This window comes from Camelina sativa, chromosome 4 (genome assembly GCF_000633955.1).
Source record: "Camelina sativa cultivar DH55 chromosome 4, Cs, whole genome shotgun sequence".
Classification (NCBI taxonomy): Eukaryota; Viridiplantae; Streptophyta; class Magnoliopsida; order Brassicales; family Brassicaceae; genus Camelina; species Camelina sativa.
Window position 1 is genome coordinate 9632465 of NC_025688.1, and position 18857 is coordinate 9651321.

General features: G+C 34.3%; 1 protein-coding gene and 1 pseudogene across 1 annotated transcript; both read right to left on the reverse strand.

The window, feature by feature from the left end:
• On the reverse strand, positions 1881-3017 carry LOC104780179 (plant-specific TFIIB-related protein 2-like). The gene is made up of 2 exons (XM_010504667.1): positions 2174-3017; positions 1881-2078 (listed from the first exon to the last, which is right to left on the reverse strand). Exons 1-2 carry the CDS (start codon positions 3015-3017, stop codon positions 1909-1911), a joined length of 1014 nt encoding a protein of 337 aa, XP_010502969.1. The 3' UTR covers positions 1881-1908.
• LOC104780180 lies at positions 3352-5340 on the reverse strand (annotated as a pseudogene).

Genomic DNA, 18857 nt, shown 5'->3' on the forward strand with positions numbered 1-18857 from the left:
GGCATAGCCTTAGCATGTGGTCTATGGATTCTTCAGCTCCACACCTTTCTCATTCTTAATGCTATTTTCCTGCATTTCTTTGCTTTATCAATGTCTGTTTTGCTTGTTTTTGACATTAATAGTGTTCATATTTTTGCTTTCTACACTAAATGTCATAGGCATTTTGGCAAAAAAACAAAGCCACAAATATTGCAAAAGATTTTGTTAAGCAACTACCAATGGACCCATGAAATCTTACAGTTTATTAAAAAGTTCTTAATCTAACTTTTTTCAAAATTTATAAAAAATAATTTCTTAAGTAACTTTAACTAAGATACATTGATGGAAGTTCTGTAGCAAATTTTTTATATGATGTGGCCCAAATGCTTTAACTGCTTTATGGGTGGGCTGGACATGTGTTCCCTATGCTATTCACTATTATCTTTGGTTTTTAGACTGACTGAATATTAGACACGATTAAATTAGCATATTAAAGTAAGTTTGACGATTAGTGTTTTTTTTTTTGGGATCAAAAGTCACAAATAATACAGATTAATACAACAATTAAGTGAATTTCTTACCGTACTACGAGTACGTACGGTTGTAATACTAGTACATTATAATTTCCATTTCTAAAGTGTGTAAAACATGTAAAAATTGTAGAATGCATCATCTATTTTTTTTTAAACATATACAAATGGTAGAAAATGTATTCTAAGCATTGCATAACGAATTTCATTTGTCTAAAAACCTACATGTTTCTTGTTATTCTCAACAAAATCATGAATTTTTTTCTTCAAGTTTTTATCTTCATATATGTCTATCAACAAGTTTTTCTGGTTGTTTTCTTTAAAATTGTTTCAAATTTGGTCTTATCTATTAGTAAAGATAGTTAATGCGCAAGTGACAATTTACAAATAATTTATATGGATAAATTAAAAACAAATATATATATATATATTACAAATACTAACTTCAAGTTTTGATATTTATTCAAACGAGAAGGATTTAAATGTTTAATTATGTAAATCTTACAAATAAAAGGTTACTGTACCTAATGTACTTCCTAATTAATAATGAGATATATATGGAAAAATTGAAAGAAATCCTTTATAAATTTTTAAGATAGATTCTTTGGTTTTTACATAAATAACTTCATAACATCTTGTACATTCTTATTAGTGTAAATGTGTAAACATGTCAAATTGCTTAAGATGTGCTCCAAACGTTTTTTTTTAAAGGTTCAAGCATACATTTTACTCATAGTGGTTAGAGAGTAAACATATAATTATTTAACTAATTAACTAAACAAAACAAATATTACCCTTCTCAAAACAAAGTTCAAGCAAAAAAAAAAAGAAAAAAAAAAAGTTCAAGCTATCAACTGTACTTTTTCTACCTCATCTAGCTCGAATATATCTGCAATAACTTGGCACACTTAAGTAGCTTTCTAACTTACATTGAAAATTTCTGGCTTAGTTATCTTTGGAAAGCAAATACCCCACTTATATTAATTGGTTAAGTATAGTTATCCGAAAGAAAGTAAACAATTGTACTTGTACAGTAATATGTTTTAACTTACTTTGTGATCATTGACGTTTGAATCACATCCTTTTGGTTTAAAAAATTTCCTAAATGACATGAAAATATCTCACTGGGTTAAACAATTAATAATCTACTGACATATGGGACGACGGCTTCTAACTCTAGTTTTTCACATTTTTACTTTTAATTTGTTTGATAATCTAATCGGTCCATATCCAAAATGCATTTAAATGATTAGCAAAAATGCAGTCTGAATATATTTTCTTTTCGACAAGCAAACGTGTATTCACACACACATACGTAAGTAATGCATTAGAAAAGAGACCACAGTAAACTTAACACCAGAAATAAATCCCAAAGCTTCTTTCTTAGGTAGTGACTTCCCTATACTGAAAGTTTTGCAGAATCCCAAGAAGCTATGATATCTCTTAACTTCTTTATAACGTCTTCTTCACAAGCATACCAGTTTGGTATAATCTTCGAGGCGCAAGGGAAGATATCCTTTACAGAGTTCTTGATTGTATTCTCCACTACTTCTGAAACGATCGCAATTTCTGCAAATTAAAACCAAACAATTATAAGCATAATGAGTCAGATAAGCTTTTAACTATAATAGAGTTAAGGAAAGGAGAATTAATGATAAGGTTACCTCGAATAGGTCTCTTGTTGGTCTGAGATATATGAGAGATGATGAAGATAACAGCAGCAAGAATAGACTTAGGGTTTCTTCGGATAACAAAATTCGCAGATTTCTCCACGGCTTCTCGAATCGCCTTTATCTCTCTTTGACCTATATCAAGCTTGGAACAGAAGCGACGAACAAGTTCTCCCGTGTTTATTGTACTCGCATTGGCACCAGACACAGAGGCTTGTTCTGACTCAAGAAGATGCTTTATCACCAAGGCTTGTTTTCGTATATCCTTCAAGCTAACACCATTGGCAACCATTGATATCTCTTTCAACGTCCTCGACAGATTCAGTTCACGACAAGCCGTCGAAACAGAGGCAGCACAGAGAGCGTTCAACTTCTTTCCTCTGCGTAGTTTCGTGTTAGCGTGACCATCGAATCTTGATATAATCTCGCATGCCCTAGACTTGATTTTGATATCTAGGTCTAGCGCCTCCGTGATTCTCTGGGTTTCGCTAAAGGCTTTCCTGATTAGGTCTTCCTCATGATTCTTGACTTGGTTCTGTGCCCGGTACAGAGTCGAGATGTCGTCTTTGGAGACGAAAGAGGAACCGTTTTCTTTAGGTTTCTCGATGACGGTGGCGAGATCGCCGGATTTGAAAAGAGGGTTGGTTGGAGCACCAACACGATTTGGGTCTCGATCACTGCCATTGTCGTCGGAGGCAAAAGTTCTCCATTCCTCAAAGAAGTCGATGATGTGAGCTTCAAGGACGAGGCCACACTCTGAACAGATCGTGTCGCCACTACTGTGGTCGATCACCATTATGGTCGCTCTCTTGCAGTCCAAACAAGTCTCTTCCTCCATTAACATATTTTTAGGGTTTCTTTCCTCTTCGTGAATTTTTGTCAAGGTTGATTCAATGATTTGTTACCAAAAAACAGACTATTTATTAACGGATGGAGTAAACTAATTCCTTTTTCTAATAGGATTTTGATGCTTTTACTTTTTACAGTGTTACTATTTTACTAATAGTAAAAAGGAAATTTTCCCTTTTTTAATTCATATTGACAAATTATTTACTAATAGTAAAAAGGAAAATTATTTCTTTTTCTCCAATTGTTGAAGTAGCTATTGTCCAAAATAAAAAAATAAAAACAAATGTTTTGTAACTACAATAAATAATATTTACATATATGTATACGGATTACACACAAAAAAAAAGTTTATATCACATCAGTATAATCTAGAGGAGATATAGTACATAGTGACAGAGATTTATACAGTGAAAACTATATAGTAAAAGCTTATCTTACTGATCTACTTAAGAATCTCTGATGGATATGCAATCAAAACTACATTTTCTTCCTTAAAAAAATATGATGATCATAGAGGAAGACAATTTAGTGGCTCGGGTAGGTTCACTGGCATTTGTTTTTCAAGAACATATCTCTGCGGGATAGGTCTTGTAATGGTCTTTGCGCGGTTATGAAACTTGCCGAGATGGTTTATCATAGAGAATCTTTCAAGGTCTTGGATCTCTAAGATGATGTCTAATATTGATGTGGTCCTCTCCAAGCTGTATGGACAATTTGAAAAATAAAAATGTAACTCAAGAATTATTATCTTGTTCTCAAAGACAATTAAAGACTGATCCATCCATACCTTTGGAAGTCACTTTCAAGCTTTTGTATTTTCTCCATGAAAGCTTTGACAAGTGAAGAATATGGTCGATCTTTATCACTAGCTGTCTTCGAAGTTTGATGACTAGACAAAAAAACTCCTTTAGGGAAGTGAGCAAAATCATAAGAAACTGAGATCAATCTAAAACTATAATGGAACTCACTTTGTGCACTTCTTAAAATCTGAGTAGCATTTGAGAGAACATGAATCAGCGAGTGTGATTCTTGACACAAAGTAAAGTACCATCTCGTAGTTGAAAGCTGCCGCGTTGTTTCTGAGAAAACAAACGCAGGTGCGGGTTGGAGAAGCTGTTGCATGAGATTTGTGGATAAAAAAATCCTTCTCTTTGAAGGAGATATCACCTCATTCGGATCACACTTTTCATCAATCAAAATACAGTTCTGAAAACAATAAAACAAGTCTCTTTATCTGAAGATGGATATGAAAATTAGTAAAGAAAAAGTGATAGATATAATAAGAGCAATGCATGGTACCTTCTCACATAGAGCATTTGTCACAAGGTCCCATCCTTGTTCTAAGATACTATAGAGAGCAAATGTTTAAACGATCAAACATAGTAAATCTAGAATGTGACATTAGATTTACTACAAAAGAATGTTCCAAGGAAATGACCTGATGTTGTGACATAATTCAGAACCTTCCCGGTAGACATTGTGCCATGGTGATTGTAAAAAGGTTGAAACTTTACGCTTCTTCCGTCTCAATACAGCCATGTTTTGGTTCAGAGTGTTTGACTTGGTCAGTCCATGTCCATTGTTAGACTTCCAAACATAATTGTATATCCCCTGCATTTGTGGATCATTGTCCGCCTTTGAACACCCTGAATTTAACAAAATATGTCCAACAATTGCAGAATTGTGGAGGATCTTGTTAGAAACGTTTGTAATCTAAAGGCCTTGTGTCTTCATCTAAAGCAAACTTGATAAGAGTTGCAGTTCTGTACATGTGCCAAAATGTTATCATTTAAAAGCAATCTTTGCCTCTCCCATATTTTCTCTGTATGTAAGATCACTACTTTAAACTCTTTAACAATTAAAAGTTTGTCAATGACATCAAATCTTAAACCTTCCAAGCTATAAAAAGATTCCACAACCCATATATAATGTCATTACCATGCTTGAATAATCAACTTATAAATCCAACTTCCGATGAATCCTTGTGATTTACGATATAATTTAAAACCAGATACAAACAAACAAAAAACATTAGTAGAAGAGAATGCTTTGTGAATGCATGCAAAAAAACAGAAAAAAATTTGTTTTGTTATGAACATCGATTTGAGTATACAACTAGATTCTGATTAACAATAGTAAGTATACATAAAGCCAGTGAAATTTACCTAAGAAGTGCATGAGCAAGACACTGTATTCTTCTGATTTTACTATGAGAAACTTTTTAAAACTTTTTAGCTCTTTCAATCTGAGAAGCTCACTTCGTTTACAGTGAAACGACATCACACTTCTCGAGCTGGTTCGCATCCCATTGGGTCGATGAAACCAAAGAAACGAACACTTCACTTTTATAGGCTTCTCCTATGGGCTTCTACTATGGGCCTACTTTTGTTCCTAAATTGGGTCTCAGTGAATAATCAAGTTTGTCTCAAACACGAGAGATAGGAGCGTGACTAGCATGCAGGAAAAGCTAAAGAGAGAAAGATAGAGGTTTTAGAGAGCTTATCTTCTTCCTTTCATCTTGGTTGTAGTTTCTCTTAGGAGTTTTCTTCTTCCATCTGCTTTCATGTATGTACTCTATTTAACGCTTTATATAAACTTTGTGAACTGGTTTTAGCTCACCAAGATGTACCTTGGTCACATTGACCTTGGGAACTTGTAAATCTCGGTGTCATCTCTCGTCTTTTCTCTTATCTTGTTCTTCTATGAACACAAAAACAAACATATCAAGCGTTAAAAAAAAAAAACTATCTTGCTAATTCCATAAGTAAATAATTAGGCATGTATATTGGTCTCTTGATCGGTGATATATCATGGTTTTTATGGTTTTTAACTATGATATAAGTGTGCTTTTTGAGTCTTTTGATTTGTTTTCTAGGATGTTTTAGAGTCTTTACATGTTTTCTAGGATTTTGGCATGAATGGAGCAAAGTGAAGCAGTTTGGATCGTTTTGGAGCATTTAACCCTAGGAAATCAACTTGGAATCAATTCAGAGTGATGGTGTCGATCGACACCGTTTAGCATCGGTCGACACCCAGTCCAAACAGACGAGAGAGCCAAGTTTTGGAAGTTTTACAAATTTGCCCGAAGTCTTCCACAATTGCAACACAAGTCCTTGACGTGTTTTAGGACATATATATATATATTGTTTTTGGGTTTTAGAAACTCTTAAGTTTTATTCAAGCAGCTTTATGAGAGAGAGATATTGAGAGTTTTTAGAGAGACGGATCCGATTTCATCTATAGAGAGAATAATTTCTGAACTCCCTTATTTTACTTTTGATATCTATTGCATGTTATTCAGAAAGATGTTTTGTTCTTCATTAAATATGTCTGAGTAGTTTGTTTGTTAGGTTCAGGGTTTTTCACAGGGTTTTTATGATTTATTAGATCCGTTATTTTTAGGGTTCATTATCTTTTATGATATTCATCTTTGGTTGTTCTTCATATTAATTCTTGATTGATCACCTAGAATTAATATCTTAGGGAAACAAATTGATATGAGAATATAATTGTTTTCTTGATTAAACCATTGATGAGCAAAATTACTTTTTACAAAGAGATTTGATTTAGTAATTTTTTTATTTGATTTAGTAATTTTGTGAACAATCTAAACCTGATTTTAAAGCTGATTTTTAACCTACAATTTTACAAAGAGATTTGGATTTTCTGGTTTTAAATTTAGATAATATTTGCAGTGAGAACTGATTTATTTTACAAATTGTGCTTAGAGTTCTAGATCTGATTTTAATTGCTTGAACCTTAATTAATTTATTGATTTAATAATTCATAATTACCTGAGAAATTCTCTAGGTCTACCTTTTTGATCATCTGAATTCACAACACTTTTTTAAAAATTTTGCATTGCTTTTCAATAATTAAACCAACATGTTTAGCATAATAATAAAACTCCATAATTTATTGTGTTTGATCTAGAGTCTCTGTGGATTCGACCCCTAAGTACTACAGTGATCTCTTGTTTGAGAGAGTAGCTCTAGGTATTAATTTGAGCATATCAATATGGTAAGTGAATGAGTATATAGAAGATATGGCAAAAAAAGTTGGATATGCGATGGATAAGAAATGGGCAATGGTGAAGGAGGATGATGCAGACGAAGGAGAAGAAGAGATGCCGTTGTGGATGGACATCATAGCGAGACGCTAGCTGTGGGTTTTGGTCGTTTGGGTTGATGTCGACAAGAGAGATGGAGAGGATTTAGTTGTGGTGAAGAATCTTAGAAACTGCGGATACAACAATAAGTAGAAAAAACTGACTTGTTACAAAATACAAGGAGAATATCAATTACGCTATTCTTTTTCGAGTACGGCTCTACGTGTAAATACGCTTTAGTGTGGACTAGGGGATTGGTGGCTACTGGTTAGTGTAATGGCTTGAGGTGGAAGACTTGTCAGGCTGGTTTGTTTAAATCCTTTGGAAACAGCATGTTCGAACTTCTTGCTTGGTGCTTCAATTTTATTAGGAATCATTGACATCCAACCCAAAACCAATTGGAAATAAGTAAAGTGGTCCATGATCATTATATATTATCCCAAGGAACACATTCCAACCGATGTGGGATTCTAATAGGCTTCCTCGAGATGTGGATAGGAAGCGGTCCAACGGGAAACAACCCAAGTCCAACATCTCGGAAATACAACAAGAGATACCACTTATATGGGCCACATAGGTGGGAAACCATTTCTTTGTAATAATATATAAGGATCATGGACCCCTCCACTCATTGCCAATTGGTTTTGGATTGGATGTCCATGATTCCTAATATAGTATTGTAACCCATGGTTATGCCCAACAAGCAATTTCCCACAAAGAAATGGTTTTCCATCTATGGGGCCCACATAAGTGGTACGTCACTTTATATTTCCAATATGTTGGGCTTGGGCTGTTTTCCGTTGGACCGTTTCCCACTCACATCTCTAGGAGGTCTATTAGAATCCCACATCGGTTGGGATGTGTACTTTAGGATATTATATAAGCATCATGGACCACTCCACTCATTGATACTATATTAGGAATCATGGACATACAACTCAAAACCAATTGGCAATGAGTGGAGTGTTCCATGATCCTTATATATTATTCCAAGGAACACATCCCAACTGATGTGGGATTCTAATAGCTTTCTTGTTCCACCATGATGCGCTACGCAAAAATAAGAGTGTAAGTATTATTGTATTAGGTCTTCACATCTTGTACTTGTAGACTCTATCTTAAAGAACCTTTGTGAAAGATAAATTCAACAACTTTAGCTCTTTACTGACCAGGGAGACCTAGAACAGATTAAATACAAGAGTCAATAACCAAAAAAATAGATTTTGTTACCAACAAATTTTAATGAAGTTTTATATTAGTTTACCTGCAAAAAGAGCAACACAATCTAAAGCTACCCTTGCGTGTTCGTGCATGCATGGTCTTGTTCAGGTACTTGGGTGAGAGATGACCTAGAGCATCTAACACAACCACAAGAGAGAAATATTTTACCTGGTATCAGCCACACGTACAATACCTTTCCTTTACAGTGAGAATCTGCATTCTTGATGTCATATGATTTGATACCCCAGGCTTAAGTCTCGTCTTCTTTCAATAGTCTAGAAATCACTGAGCAACTGTAAGGGTCCACATGCAAGACTTTGTGCATGCCATCTCTGTAACGCTCCTAAGCCTTCCTATGGCCGGACAGGCCAACAGACAGCCACATGACGCTACGATGGGAATTGCGCTGAGGGGATGGTGGTTCCTCTGTATAACGATAGCTTGAGGGGTGGTGGGCCCTAAGAGTGGCAGAGGAGATGATGGTTCTCCTGGGAGATGGTGGTTCCCCTGGTACCGAGATCTTGAGGGTGACGATCCAAGAGCGAGACGATAAGGCTTGAGGACGGTGGTTTGAGAGTGAGATCGGTATAACGCAAAAGTTTTAACTTCAGAGTAGATGAGTTGGGAGAAAATAATGTCAGGACCTGTGAATAAGCATAATGACACCTGAATGTCGGGGTTGATGGTGGTTCAATCCTAGGTTTTATGTTGACCAGTGGGGTCAGGATTTTGTTGACCGTTGGGGTCATGTTTGTGTGGACCAGTAGGGTCTGGATTGTGTTGACTGGTGGGGTCAGGATGGGTTAACTAGTGGGGTCAACGTGTTGTGCACCGTTGGATCTCATTGTGGTTCGAACCATTGCGACGGTGGAAACGTTTTGCAGTAGGACTGGAGTGTTGTCAGATTCGAGGATGAATCTTTTGTTAGAGGAAGAGAATTGTAACGCCCGTGTTCCAAAGAAAAGTGGAAGAATCGATCAATTTATGTGAAATCATGAAATTACCCAGTTTGGTTTAAGAAACCCTAGGGGCTCGGGTATATAAGTGGTATCTCGACGCCAAGTGAAGGGGAGCAGTCTCTTGTCCTAAAAGGAGAGAAGAGAGTTGTGGGTTCTCTCTTTAAAGGGAGGAGAAAGGGGATGGTTTGACAATGGACGGAAAAAGGAAGGCGGTCTTGGTGTGAGGAAGAAGAGGAGATCAAGCAGTGGGCTTAAGGGGAGCTTCTTCTTCGTCATGCATCAAGGATGCTATATGAAGAGACCTTGTGCTTGGGGCATAAGAGGAGGAGAAGGGAGTTCCATCTTCTTCATATGTGAGGGGAAGGATGGAAACTTGGTGGTGGATGGGATAGACAAAGAGGCTCTCTCATGGATGTTATCCAGGTAAGTCGTGTTATTGATGTTTAATCGATTAGGGAACAGATGGTTGTGAAAGATTAGGGTTTTGCGGCGAGAAAGAGCTTGAAGGGAGGCTTGGATCTTGATGGGCTGCGTGGACTGATTCCAGATGGCTATTTGGGAGCAACGTTTAGAGGTTGAAACAGAGTCCAATTTGGCTGAAAATTGGTGGGGAGCTTCGTGGTGCTATAGGCTTCTTATCCAACGGTGGGATTGTGAAATTAACGTTGGGATTGTGAAATTAACGGTTGGTATATGTTTAAGTAAAATGTTTGTATTGTGGTCTGATAAAGACGGGTTTATGGTAAGATTGGGGTGTCGGGCGACACCAAGGTAATTTTGGTCGACACGACCATGTTGTTGTGTGTTTTGGTCCTAGGAAGACAACTGGAGTTAGGTTTGGATGAGGGGAGATCAATGGAAGTGATGTCATGGGCTTTGGTGTAGTGTCGATCGACGCCATTTGTGTTGGTTTGCAAGTGGTGCGATGGGTGATGTTCGACACTTGGTGGAGGTGTCGTTCGACACTTGAGGAGTGGATAGTGAATTTGCATATTTGAGGGGAAGTGTTGTCCATGAATGGACGAAATCAAATATTCCTGCCCACCTCTCTTGTTACTCGGTTGCTATGGGTGGTTGGTTGTGCGATTCAGTAACTAGATGAGGTGGGGTTTCGTGTATTTGTGGGAGTTTTTGTAAGGAGCGATTTCTACGCCAGTTGTCTCATCGAAATTATGGGTTTCCGATGAGATCGTTTCCCGGGGATCCTATGTGAGGATTGGGAATCCGGGTGCAGTCGTTTCAACAACGAATATTTATTTCTTACAATTCTGGACTCCAGACCAAACCACCCACGAGCCAGCCTTGATGTTTTCCTCAAACCATGAATCGATGAGTTAAAGGAGTTATGGTATAATGGGGTTGAGGCTTATGGTATCTCATTAAATCAAAATTTCAACATGAAAGCTGTTCTGCTGTGGATAATAAGCGATTTTCTGGCGTACGGTATGTTGTCGGGATGGAAAACACATGGAAGATTAACATGTCCAAGTTGTATCGATGACACTGGTGCTTTTCAATTACCAGCTGGGAGGAAAACATGTTGGTTTGACTGTCATAGGAGAATTCTTCCTACAAGTCATCCGATGCGAAAGAATAAAAATGACTTTTTGAAAGGAGAAAATTCATTGAATGACTATCCACCTGCATCTCTAACTAGTCAAGCTATATATGAGCGTATAAGGAAAGCAAAAGCACCTAAAACATATGTCTGCGGTGGAAATGGTCACGAAAAGAAAGTTAAAGGCTACGAAAGATGGCATAATTGGCATAAATAAAGCATACTATGCCAGTTACCGTACTGGGTCAATCTAAATTTAAGGCACAATCTGGATTTTGGTGCACATCAAGAAAAATCTCTTTGATAACTTGATGTATACCGCTATGAATGTAAAAGACAGATTGAAAGACAATGTGAAGTCAAGATTAGATATTGCAAGATTATGTTCCCGGCAAGATTTACATCTGGATGCTCAAGGGAGGGCCCCATTTCCTATTTGGAGATTGAAAACCAAAGCAAAAGAGGCTTTACTAAAGTGGGTAAAAGAAGATGTTAGATTTCCAGACTCTATGTTGCAGGTTTAGCTAGTTGTGCAGATATGAAAAATGGAAAGTTTTCGGGAATAAAGAGTCATGACTGCCATGTGTTTATGGAACGATTGCTTCCGTTTATATTTGCAGAGTTTTTACAGTGTAATGTGCACCTTGCGATTTCAAGAATATAAATTTACTATGTAAATTGGTTTAGTTGTTGATATTATAGGTATATATAACGACATATCATGTTCTAACTTTGTAGGGATTGACGAATTTTTCTGCGACTTATGTAGTAGATCATTGGAGCAATCCCGCCTCCAAATTCTGAAAGATTATATTGTCATGATCTTGTGTAATTTGGAGGAAATCTTCCCTCCTTTCTTTTTTGATGTAATGGAGCACCTACCTATTCCTTATGAAGCACAACTTGGTGGTCCCGTGCAATATAGGTGGATATATCCTTTCGAAAGGTTTTTTCAACGTTTAAAAGGCAAGACGAAGAACAAAAGATATCCAGCTGGCTCAATAGTTCAATCATACTTGAATGATGAGATATCTTATTTCTCGGAACATTATTTCGCTTCACACATTTCTACAACAAGGAGAAGAAGGTAAAATCTCTAAATATGATTATTGAATTTTTTTATCAATTTCTAAATTTGTAATAAAGTTTTTCTAAATAAACTTTACCAAGTTAATTCGACATGAATAAGGTGAAGTGCCTGTATATCCTATACCAGTACCAGATATATTCACTCAAGTGGGTCGTCCAGGCGGTAAATGTAGTGAATTTTGGTTAACTGAAAAAGATTATAAATGCGCACATGCATATGTTCTGTGCAATTGTGACTATTTCCAGCCACATCAGAGGTATTTGCGATTCACCAAAATTAATTATAACCATATATTCTTAGTAAACTTTAATATATCTACTTTATGTTGATAAACACACAGATTGTTGGAGGCGCAGTTTCGATATGAATATCCAGGACTATCTGATGAAGATGTTAGGTCGAAGAAAGATGAAGATTTCTATCAATGGAATAATGAATAAGTAATATGTATGTTTTACCACCTATTCACTATATCAACATAATAAATATCTTATTTTTAAATTTTGTATATATATGTTACACAGGTGCGTGCTGTTTTGAAAGTTTTTCTCCATTGGTACATGAAGTAGTGGAAGGTCCTGAAAATAAAGTCATGACCAATATATTTTATAAGAGGTTATCTGTTTCACACCAAAGCTCACGGTCTCACTAAAAAAAACAATGAAATATGGGGTATGTGTCCACGGACAAACTTATTCTGATGTATCTGACGAGGATGATTTTTACGGAACCATTGAAAATATCATAGAGCTTACGTATCCAGGATTTTTGAATTTACGGATTACACTTTTATATTGTGAATGGTATGACCCTACAATTCACAAAGGCACTCGAATACATGTTGGAGTCATTGTTGACGTGTTGTCATCAAGGAGATACAAACAATATGAACCATTTTTATTAGGTACTAGGTTTTACCCCGTGGTACACCATGGATCTATTATTTTGTTGATATATATATTGTTAACGGTTGTAAGTAGAGTTACAAAACTCTTGATTCGAAAGTTGAGAATATACATTTTACGATTTGTTAGTTATGATTTAGGAATGAATGATCTGACATATTCTTATTATGATACTCGATTGATATTATTAGATTAATAGTATACATTTAAAGCTAATAAGATATTGCCAAATATGTAATCGTTTATTAAACGCAATTTAGATATTTCCTAAGATGTATTCATCTTGAATTAGTTGCTATATTATAGGGATGTGATTAAGAGGATGTGATTACATAAATTGGGTTATCAATTCTTTTTGTCAAACTCGGTCCTAAAAATTTGGCATGCAAATTAGATATTTCCTAAGATACAATGGGCATTAATTGACATTAATTGGATGTAAATAAGTATGCTATGGATTAAAAACCGGCCCAACATATTCGGCAATCTTAAGGAGGATCCGGATAATTGAATCGGTTATAATTTTAGTTAAAAACCCGACCCAAAGTTGGTAAAATGTGATGGCACCCTATTGTACTCCAAAAATGTGTTCCGAGCTCTATATGTGGATATACTTGTTTGGTTACAAATATCCTAAGACAATTTTTAATATATATCCGTTTATAAAAATTCAAATCACATTATATGCTCAAAAAAATCTAAAATTTTATTAACATTATGTATTGAATAGTAATTAAAATAATTAAATCTAAGTTTAAATAAAAATGAAAGGAGAATTATATTTTAATCTAACATATTTATTTAAATTAGATAAATATATTTTAGGAAATTAATATTATCAAATAAGGAAATGATTGTGTTTGGTTGTAAGGATTGTAGAGAATTTAGTTGAGACTTGTTTGGATACAAAGATAAGAGAGGATGACACAAAAATGTACTTCAAAAATGTTAAGACAAATTGTTTGGAGCAGACGCCCAATGTCGATCGTTAATGCGACACTACTTTTCAGATTGAGAATTTTCCTCTTTATGATCTCGTTAATCTGAGTACTCGTCACGTTTGAAGCACAATTTCACAATGTTTTTATGTTTAACAATGTTTTTTCACAAGTGTAAACACTAGTGATAATTATGAACCATTCAAAATAACTCAGTACAATTTCAAAATTGCTAACACTGCCACAGTGTCGCTTTCACAAACCCATTAAATAAGCATTGGAATTCTCACTTGTGTTTACTCAAAACTCTAATTTGTACCATTCATTTCCTTTGCCTTGTATGTTCTATTTTAGCAAGTTGTTTCCTTATCATACAAAATTTCAACGGTTTCATTCGCAACCCCTTGGAATCATAAACCATAAAACCCCTCTTTCCCTCTTTCAATTTTTACATTTATAGCATCAATACACAATGTTGAAACACCAAATGTCACCACTCACCAAACGTCTAAATTAGAAATTTCCACACGCATTTTCGGGCAAATTTATAAGGAGTTCAAGTTCTAAATTAGTCAATTTAAATGGATGTAAAAGTTTACAATTTATATTTATATCTTTTACATTGATAGCATCAATACACAACATTGAAATGTTAAACGTCACCACTCACTACAAAGCAAACCAACAATCCATCATCGCCTTTCATCTGCAGCAAACAGCAAACCATCATCGTAAACCAGAAAAACCCTCATCTGCGCAAACCAACAAACTATTTCAATTTTTAGCAAGAATTGGAGACCACACATCACTAATACCAAATACAAGAACACAAAAACTAGAAGCATGTAATGGTTATCATATCAAACATTGTGAGCAATGTTATTCGGCTGAGTAAACAAAGAAAAGAACCAAATAAACTTGTGAGCAATATTACCATTAGTTACATTATACGTTATGAAAAATAGATCAGCTCTTAGGTTATATTCTGAACACGCATTCAACATGTATTCAAATATCTAACAAGCATTCAAAAACATAACAAAGTGTTAGGATGATGATTCACCGTGACTCATGCGTGAAATGGAAGCAGCTATCATTGTATGACCTTAGATACTCCCAATGAATCAAATAACATTGTCGCCATTGCTCCAATTAACCTCACACAAGAAGGTAGAAACACATTGATCAGCCCAAAAAACCGATTCAAGCTTTAAAAAAACAGAACACAAGCATTGATCAATAACAAAACACAAACAAAAGCACATAACATAAGCCGATTCAAGTTTTAAAAGAACCAAACACAAGCATTGATCAATAACATAAGACAAACCAGTTGAAGCGTTAGAAGAACAGAACACAAACATTGATCAATAACATAACACAAAACCGAAGCATTGATCAATAACATCACACAAGCCGATTCAAGCTTTAAAAGAACATAACACAAACATTGATCAATAACATAACACAAACCGATTTAAGGTATCAATGAATAAAACAAAGGAGACGATAAGAAAAATACATTGGATAAAGCATAATCGATGAATGTTGCGAAACAAATAGAAACTTCCAAAATAAGAAAAAGAAGTTTGACAACATTTAATTTTAACTCTAGAAGAATGTAAACACCCAATAGGAATTATGAGTATGATAAATAGTTTCAAACTACGTGTATCAAAGATTCAAACTGAGGTATCCTATTAAATTATAATAGAACTGTATGAGATCACTTGATGAAGATTTTGTTTAGAAACAGTGTAAGCCTTTTAAGTTTCAAATGCTACATATGAAAGAATATGAGTTCCAAAAATTTATTTTAATTGTGATAGAGAAGGTAATGCACCGTTATGAATACTCACTAACCGACATATTTATGTTCATTAGTCTCATCAACTTTCTCTGTAAAAGTATTTGTGAAAATGGTAAATTGGTCTAAAGATTTGCAATATTGAATTGATATCGAGAATCTAACATGTTTGAAAAAAACTCAAATGCATTTTTGGTCAATAGTTTTTCATACTTAATATATGCAGGCAATGTGACTTTTAACAAAAAAGCACATCAACATACTGACAAAAAAAAATTCAAAACGAAATTCACAATCTCCAAAAAATCGTAAAATCTAAAATAGTTAATTGTTCTTAAAAGTATACCAGAAATATAATTATGACTTTGAGATTTGAAAACTCAATACCGAAAAAGTGAATATATGCATGTGAGAAAAATATCTGACAATTATGTTTAGGGGAGGAGAACTTGCAGATGAAGTTTGCAGTTGTAACGATTACAACTGGTAATTAATGCAACCACACATCACTAATACCAAATACAAGAACACAAAACTGGAAACTTATAATGGTTATCATATAAAACATTGTTTTTTGTTGACAAAAAAAATCACTGGCAATAGTTAATTGTTGCGGCTAGATAACCATTACCTCGCAACAATACTAGACCAAATACAAGAACACAAAAACTGGAAGTAAGTAATGGTTATTATATCAAATCAATTTTAGTGATTTTTATCCTAAAATATTAACACCAAAATCTCATTTTATAATAGTTTCTAATATGTACATCTCTTTTGACAAAACAAACTAAATTATTATTCAAAAATTAATTTTCAATCCGATCAAATATGACTCAGTTACCAGGTTTGTCCAACATCTAACTCATGGACGTTAATGTGATATTAACCACGGTTTGGAGCAGACGCTCAATGATGATTTTTAAGGTGACTCTATTTTTCAGATTGAGAATTTTGCTCTTAATGATCTTGTTAATCTGAGTACTCTTCTTGTTTGAATCACAATTTCACAATGTTTTTATGTTTAACAATATTTTTTTCACAAGTGTAAACACAAGTGACAATTCTTAACCATTCAAAATGACTCAGTACAATTTCAGAATTGCTAACACTGTCACTTTAGGAAGCTGTTTCCTTATCATACAAAATTTCAATGATTTCATTCTAAACCCCTTGGAATCATAAACAATAAAACCCTTCTTTCCCTCTCTCAAGTTTTACATTTATAGCATCAATACACAACGTTGAAACACAAACGTCACCACTCACCAAACGGCTAAATTAGAAATTTTCACACACATTTTCGGAAAATTTCCAAGGAGTTCTAGTTCTAAATTAATCAATTTACATGGATGTAATATTTTACAATTTACAGTTATATCTTTTACATTGATAGCATCAATACACAACGTTGAAACATTAAACGTTACCACTCACCACAACCCACTCTTTATATAGTACACTAGATTAGGCCCGCGTATTAACGCGGCTATAAAAAAATATGTGAAATGTTAAGTTGTATTAAAAATGATAATTTTATTTCATTTTATTTTGTTGTTTAAACCCACACTCCATCTTGCAATATAGTTTCTTTGTATATTACATGATAATAAAATTAGATTTTAATTCTATGCACTCAATCCTAATGAGTAACATTTATAATTTTAATATAAAAATAAATGTGCATTGTATCAAATTTATATCTTACTTAATATTTTTAAAAACTAAAAATTAATAAAACATAATTCTTAAAGAAATAACTGAAAACTAATTTTATCTCATATTTGAAAAAGTAACAATATCTTAAATATATTTGTTTCATATTTTGTAATCTCATACGTTATAATTTTACTACTTGTCCAACTAATTTTTAAAAAAATATATACTAACATTATCATAAATTAATAAAAAATTCTAAAACGTTATTATGAGATAAATTATTTGTTTATGTAAATGTGTATCTACAATCCTTTTTCTTTTAGGATTAATAATTGACAGTATAATTTATTTAATTATGGTATTATAGTAATTAATTGTATAATTTTCTTAATTTGTTTTCTTATAGACTTAGTAATTTATATATATGAACTATATTTTATATTTCTTAAACTGTTTAAATTTTTTAATTTCTTATAATTTACAAATATGTTAAAATAAAGTTTTTTTATAACACATGACAAAATCTTTAATTGTTAAATTTGACATGTGTCACGATCACATGAGTTACTAACTTTGAAAACCAAGGTTTATACGATAACATAATATTGAATATGTTATCAAATCATTCACCGATTGAAAAACTTAAGGAAATTACATTAATTTATTATTTTGATTATCTTATTTTTCTTATATTATGTTAATAACTAATTTTAACACCTTTTTTTCAGCATCACTAATTTTAAAACATTTTTATACTTTAATCACTTTTCTGTATAAATTTATTTTTACTATATGAGTATAATAAATAATAATTGCTCTCTTTGAGTGTCCCCGTTCGCAGATGGTATGTGATTTGTCTCCGGTTTTGTTGATGCCGGATGGCTTTCCCTACAACTCAGTGTACTCGAATCTAAACTTTATTTTTTGGCGGGCATCATCCCAATCCAGGATTCCGGATATCAGTTTCCGTCTACCTTGGATTTTATGGTCAATTTGGAAGGATAGGAATAAAAAAAGTTTTTCAGGGAATAGAGGCAGAGCCGATTGATATTATGAATCAGGCGGCAAATGATAAAGTATTGTGGGAGGAGGCCAAATCCTTTTTGGTAAGATACTTGGATTCCTCGCCAACTTTGGAAGTACGAGATCCTTCTCCTTGGTGTCAGGTAGATGGATCCTGGAAAGGTTCAGATCCTTTTGTGGGTCTTGGGTGGTGGTATTGTAATAGTGAAGATATGACGCTTCTCCTGGGAGCACAGAGTCTTAGACGCAGCCCTACACCACTTAATTTGGAGTTAAAAGCCTTGATTTGGACTATGGAGTCCCTTCTGGCGGCTAGCGTTGACTGTCAAACTTTTGAGTCGGATTGTGCAGAGTTAGTTGCGATGGTGCAGTTCCCTGACGAATGGCCCGCCTTCTCGAATTTGTTGGACGAGTTCGCTTCACTCAGAGTATCCTATCCCTCTTTCATTCTTATCCAGATTCCGCGGGCATCAAATGTGAGAGCAGATTGTCTTGCTCGTTCTTCAAGATATTTAGTTTCTGAATTTTTTTTGTAAACTCTTTCCCCCCGGTTTGGGCAAC

What these genes read in the sequence shown, in the direction of transcription:
- LOC104780179 (XM_010504667.1), bottom strand. Translation starts at nt 3,017, where the DNA reads ATGGAGGAAGAGACTTGTTTGGACTGCAAGAGAGCGACCATAATGGTG. An exon ending in CAACAAGAGACCTATTCGAG is followed by an intron (nt 2,079 to 2,173) that starts GTAACCTTATCA and finishes TTTAATTTGCAG; the next exon opens with AAATTGCGATCGTTTCAGAA.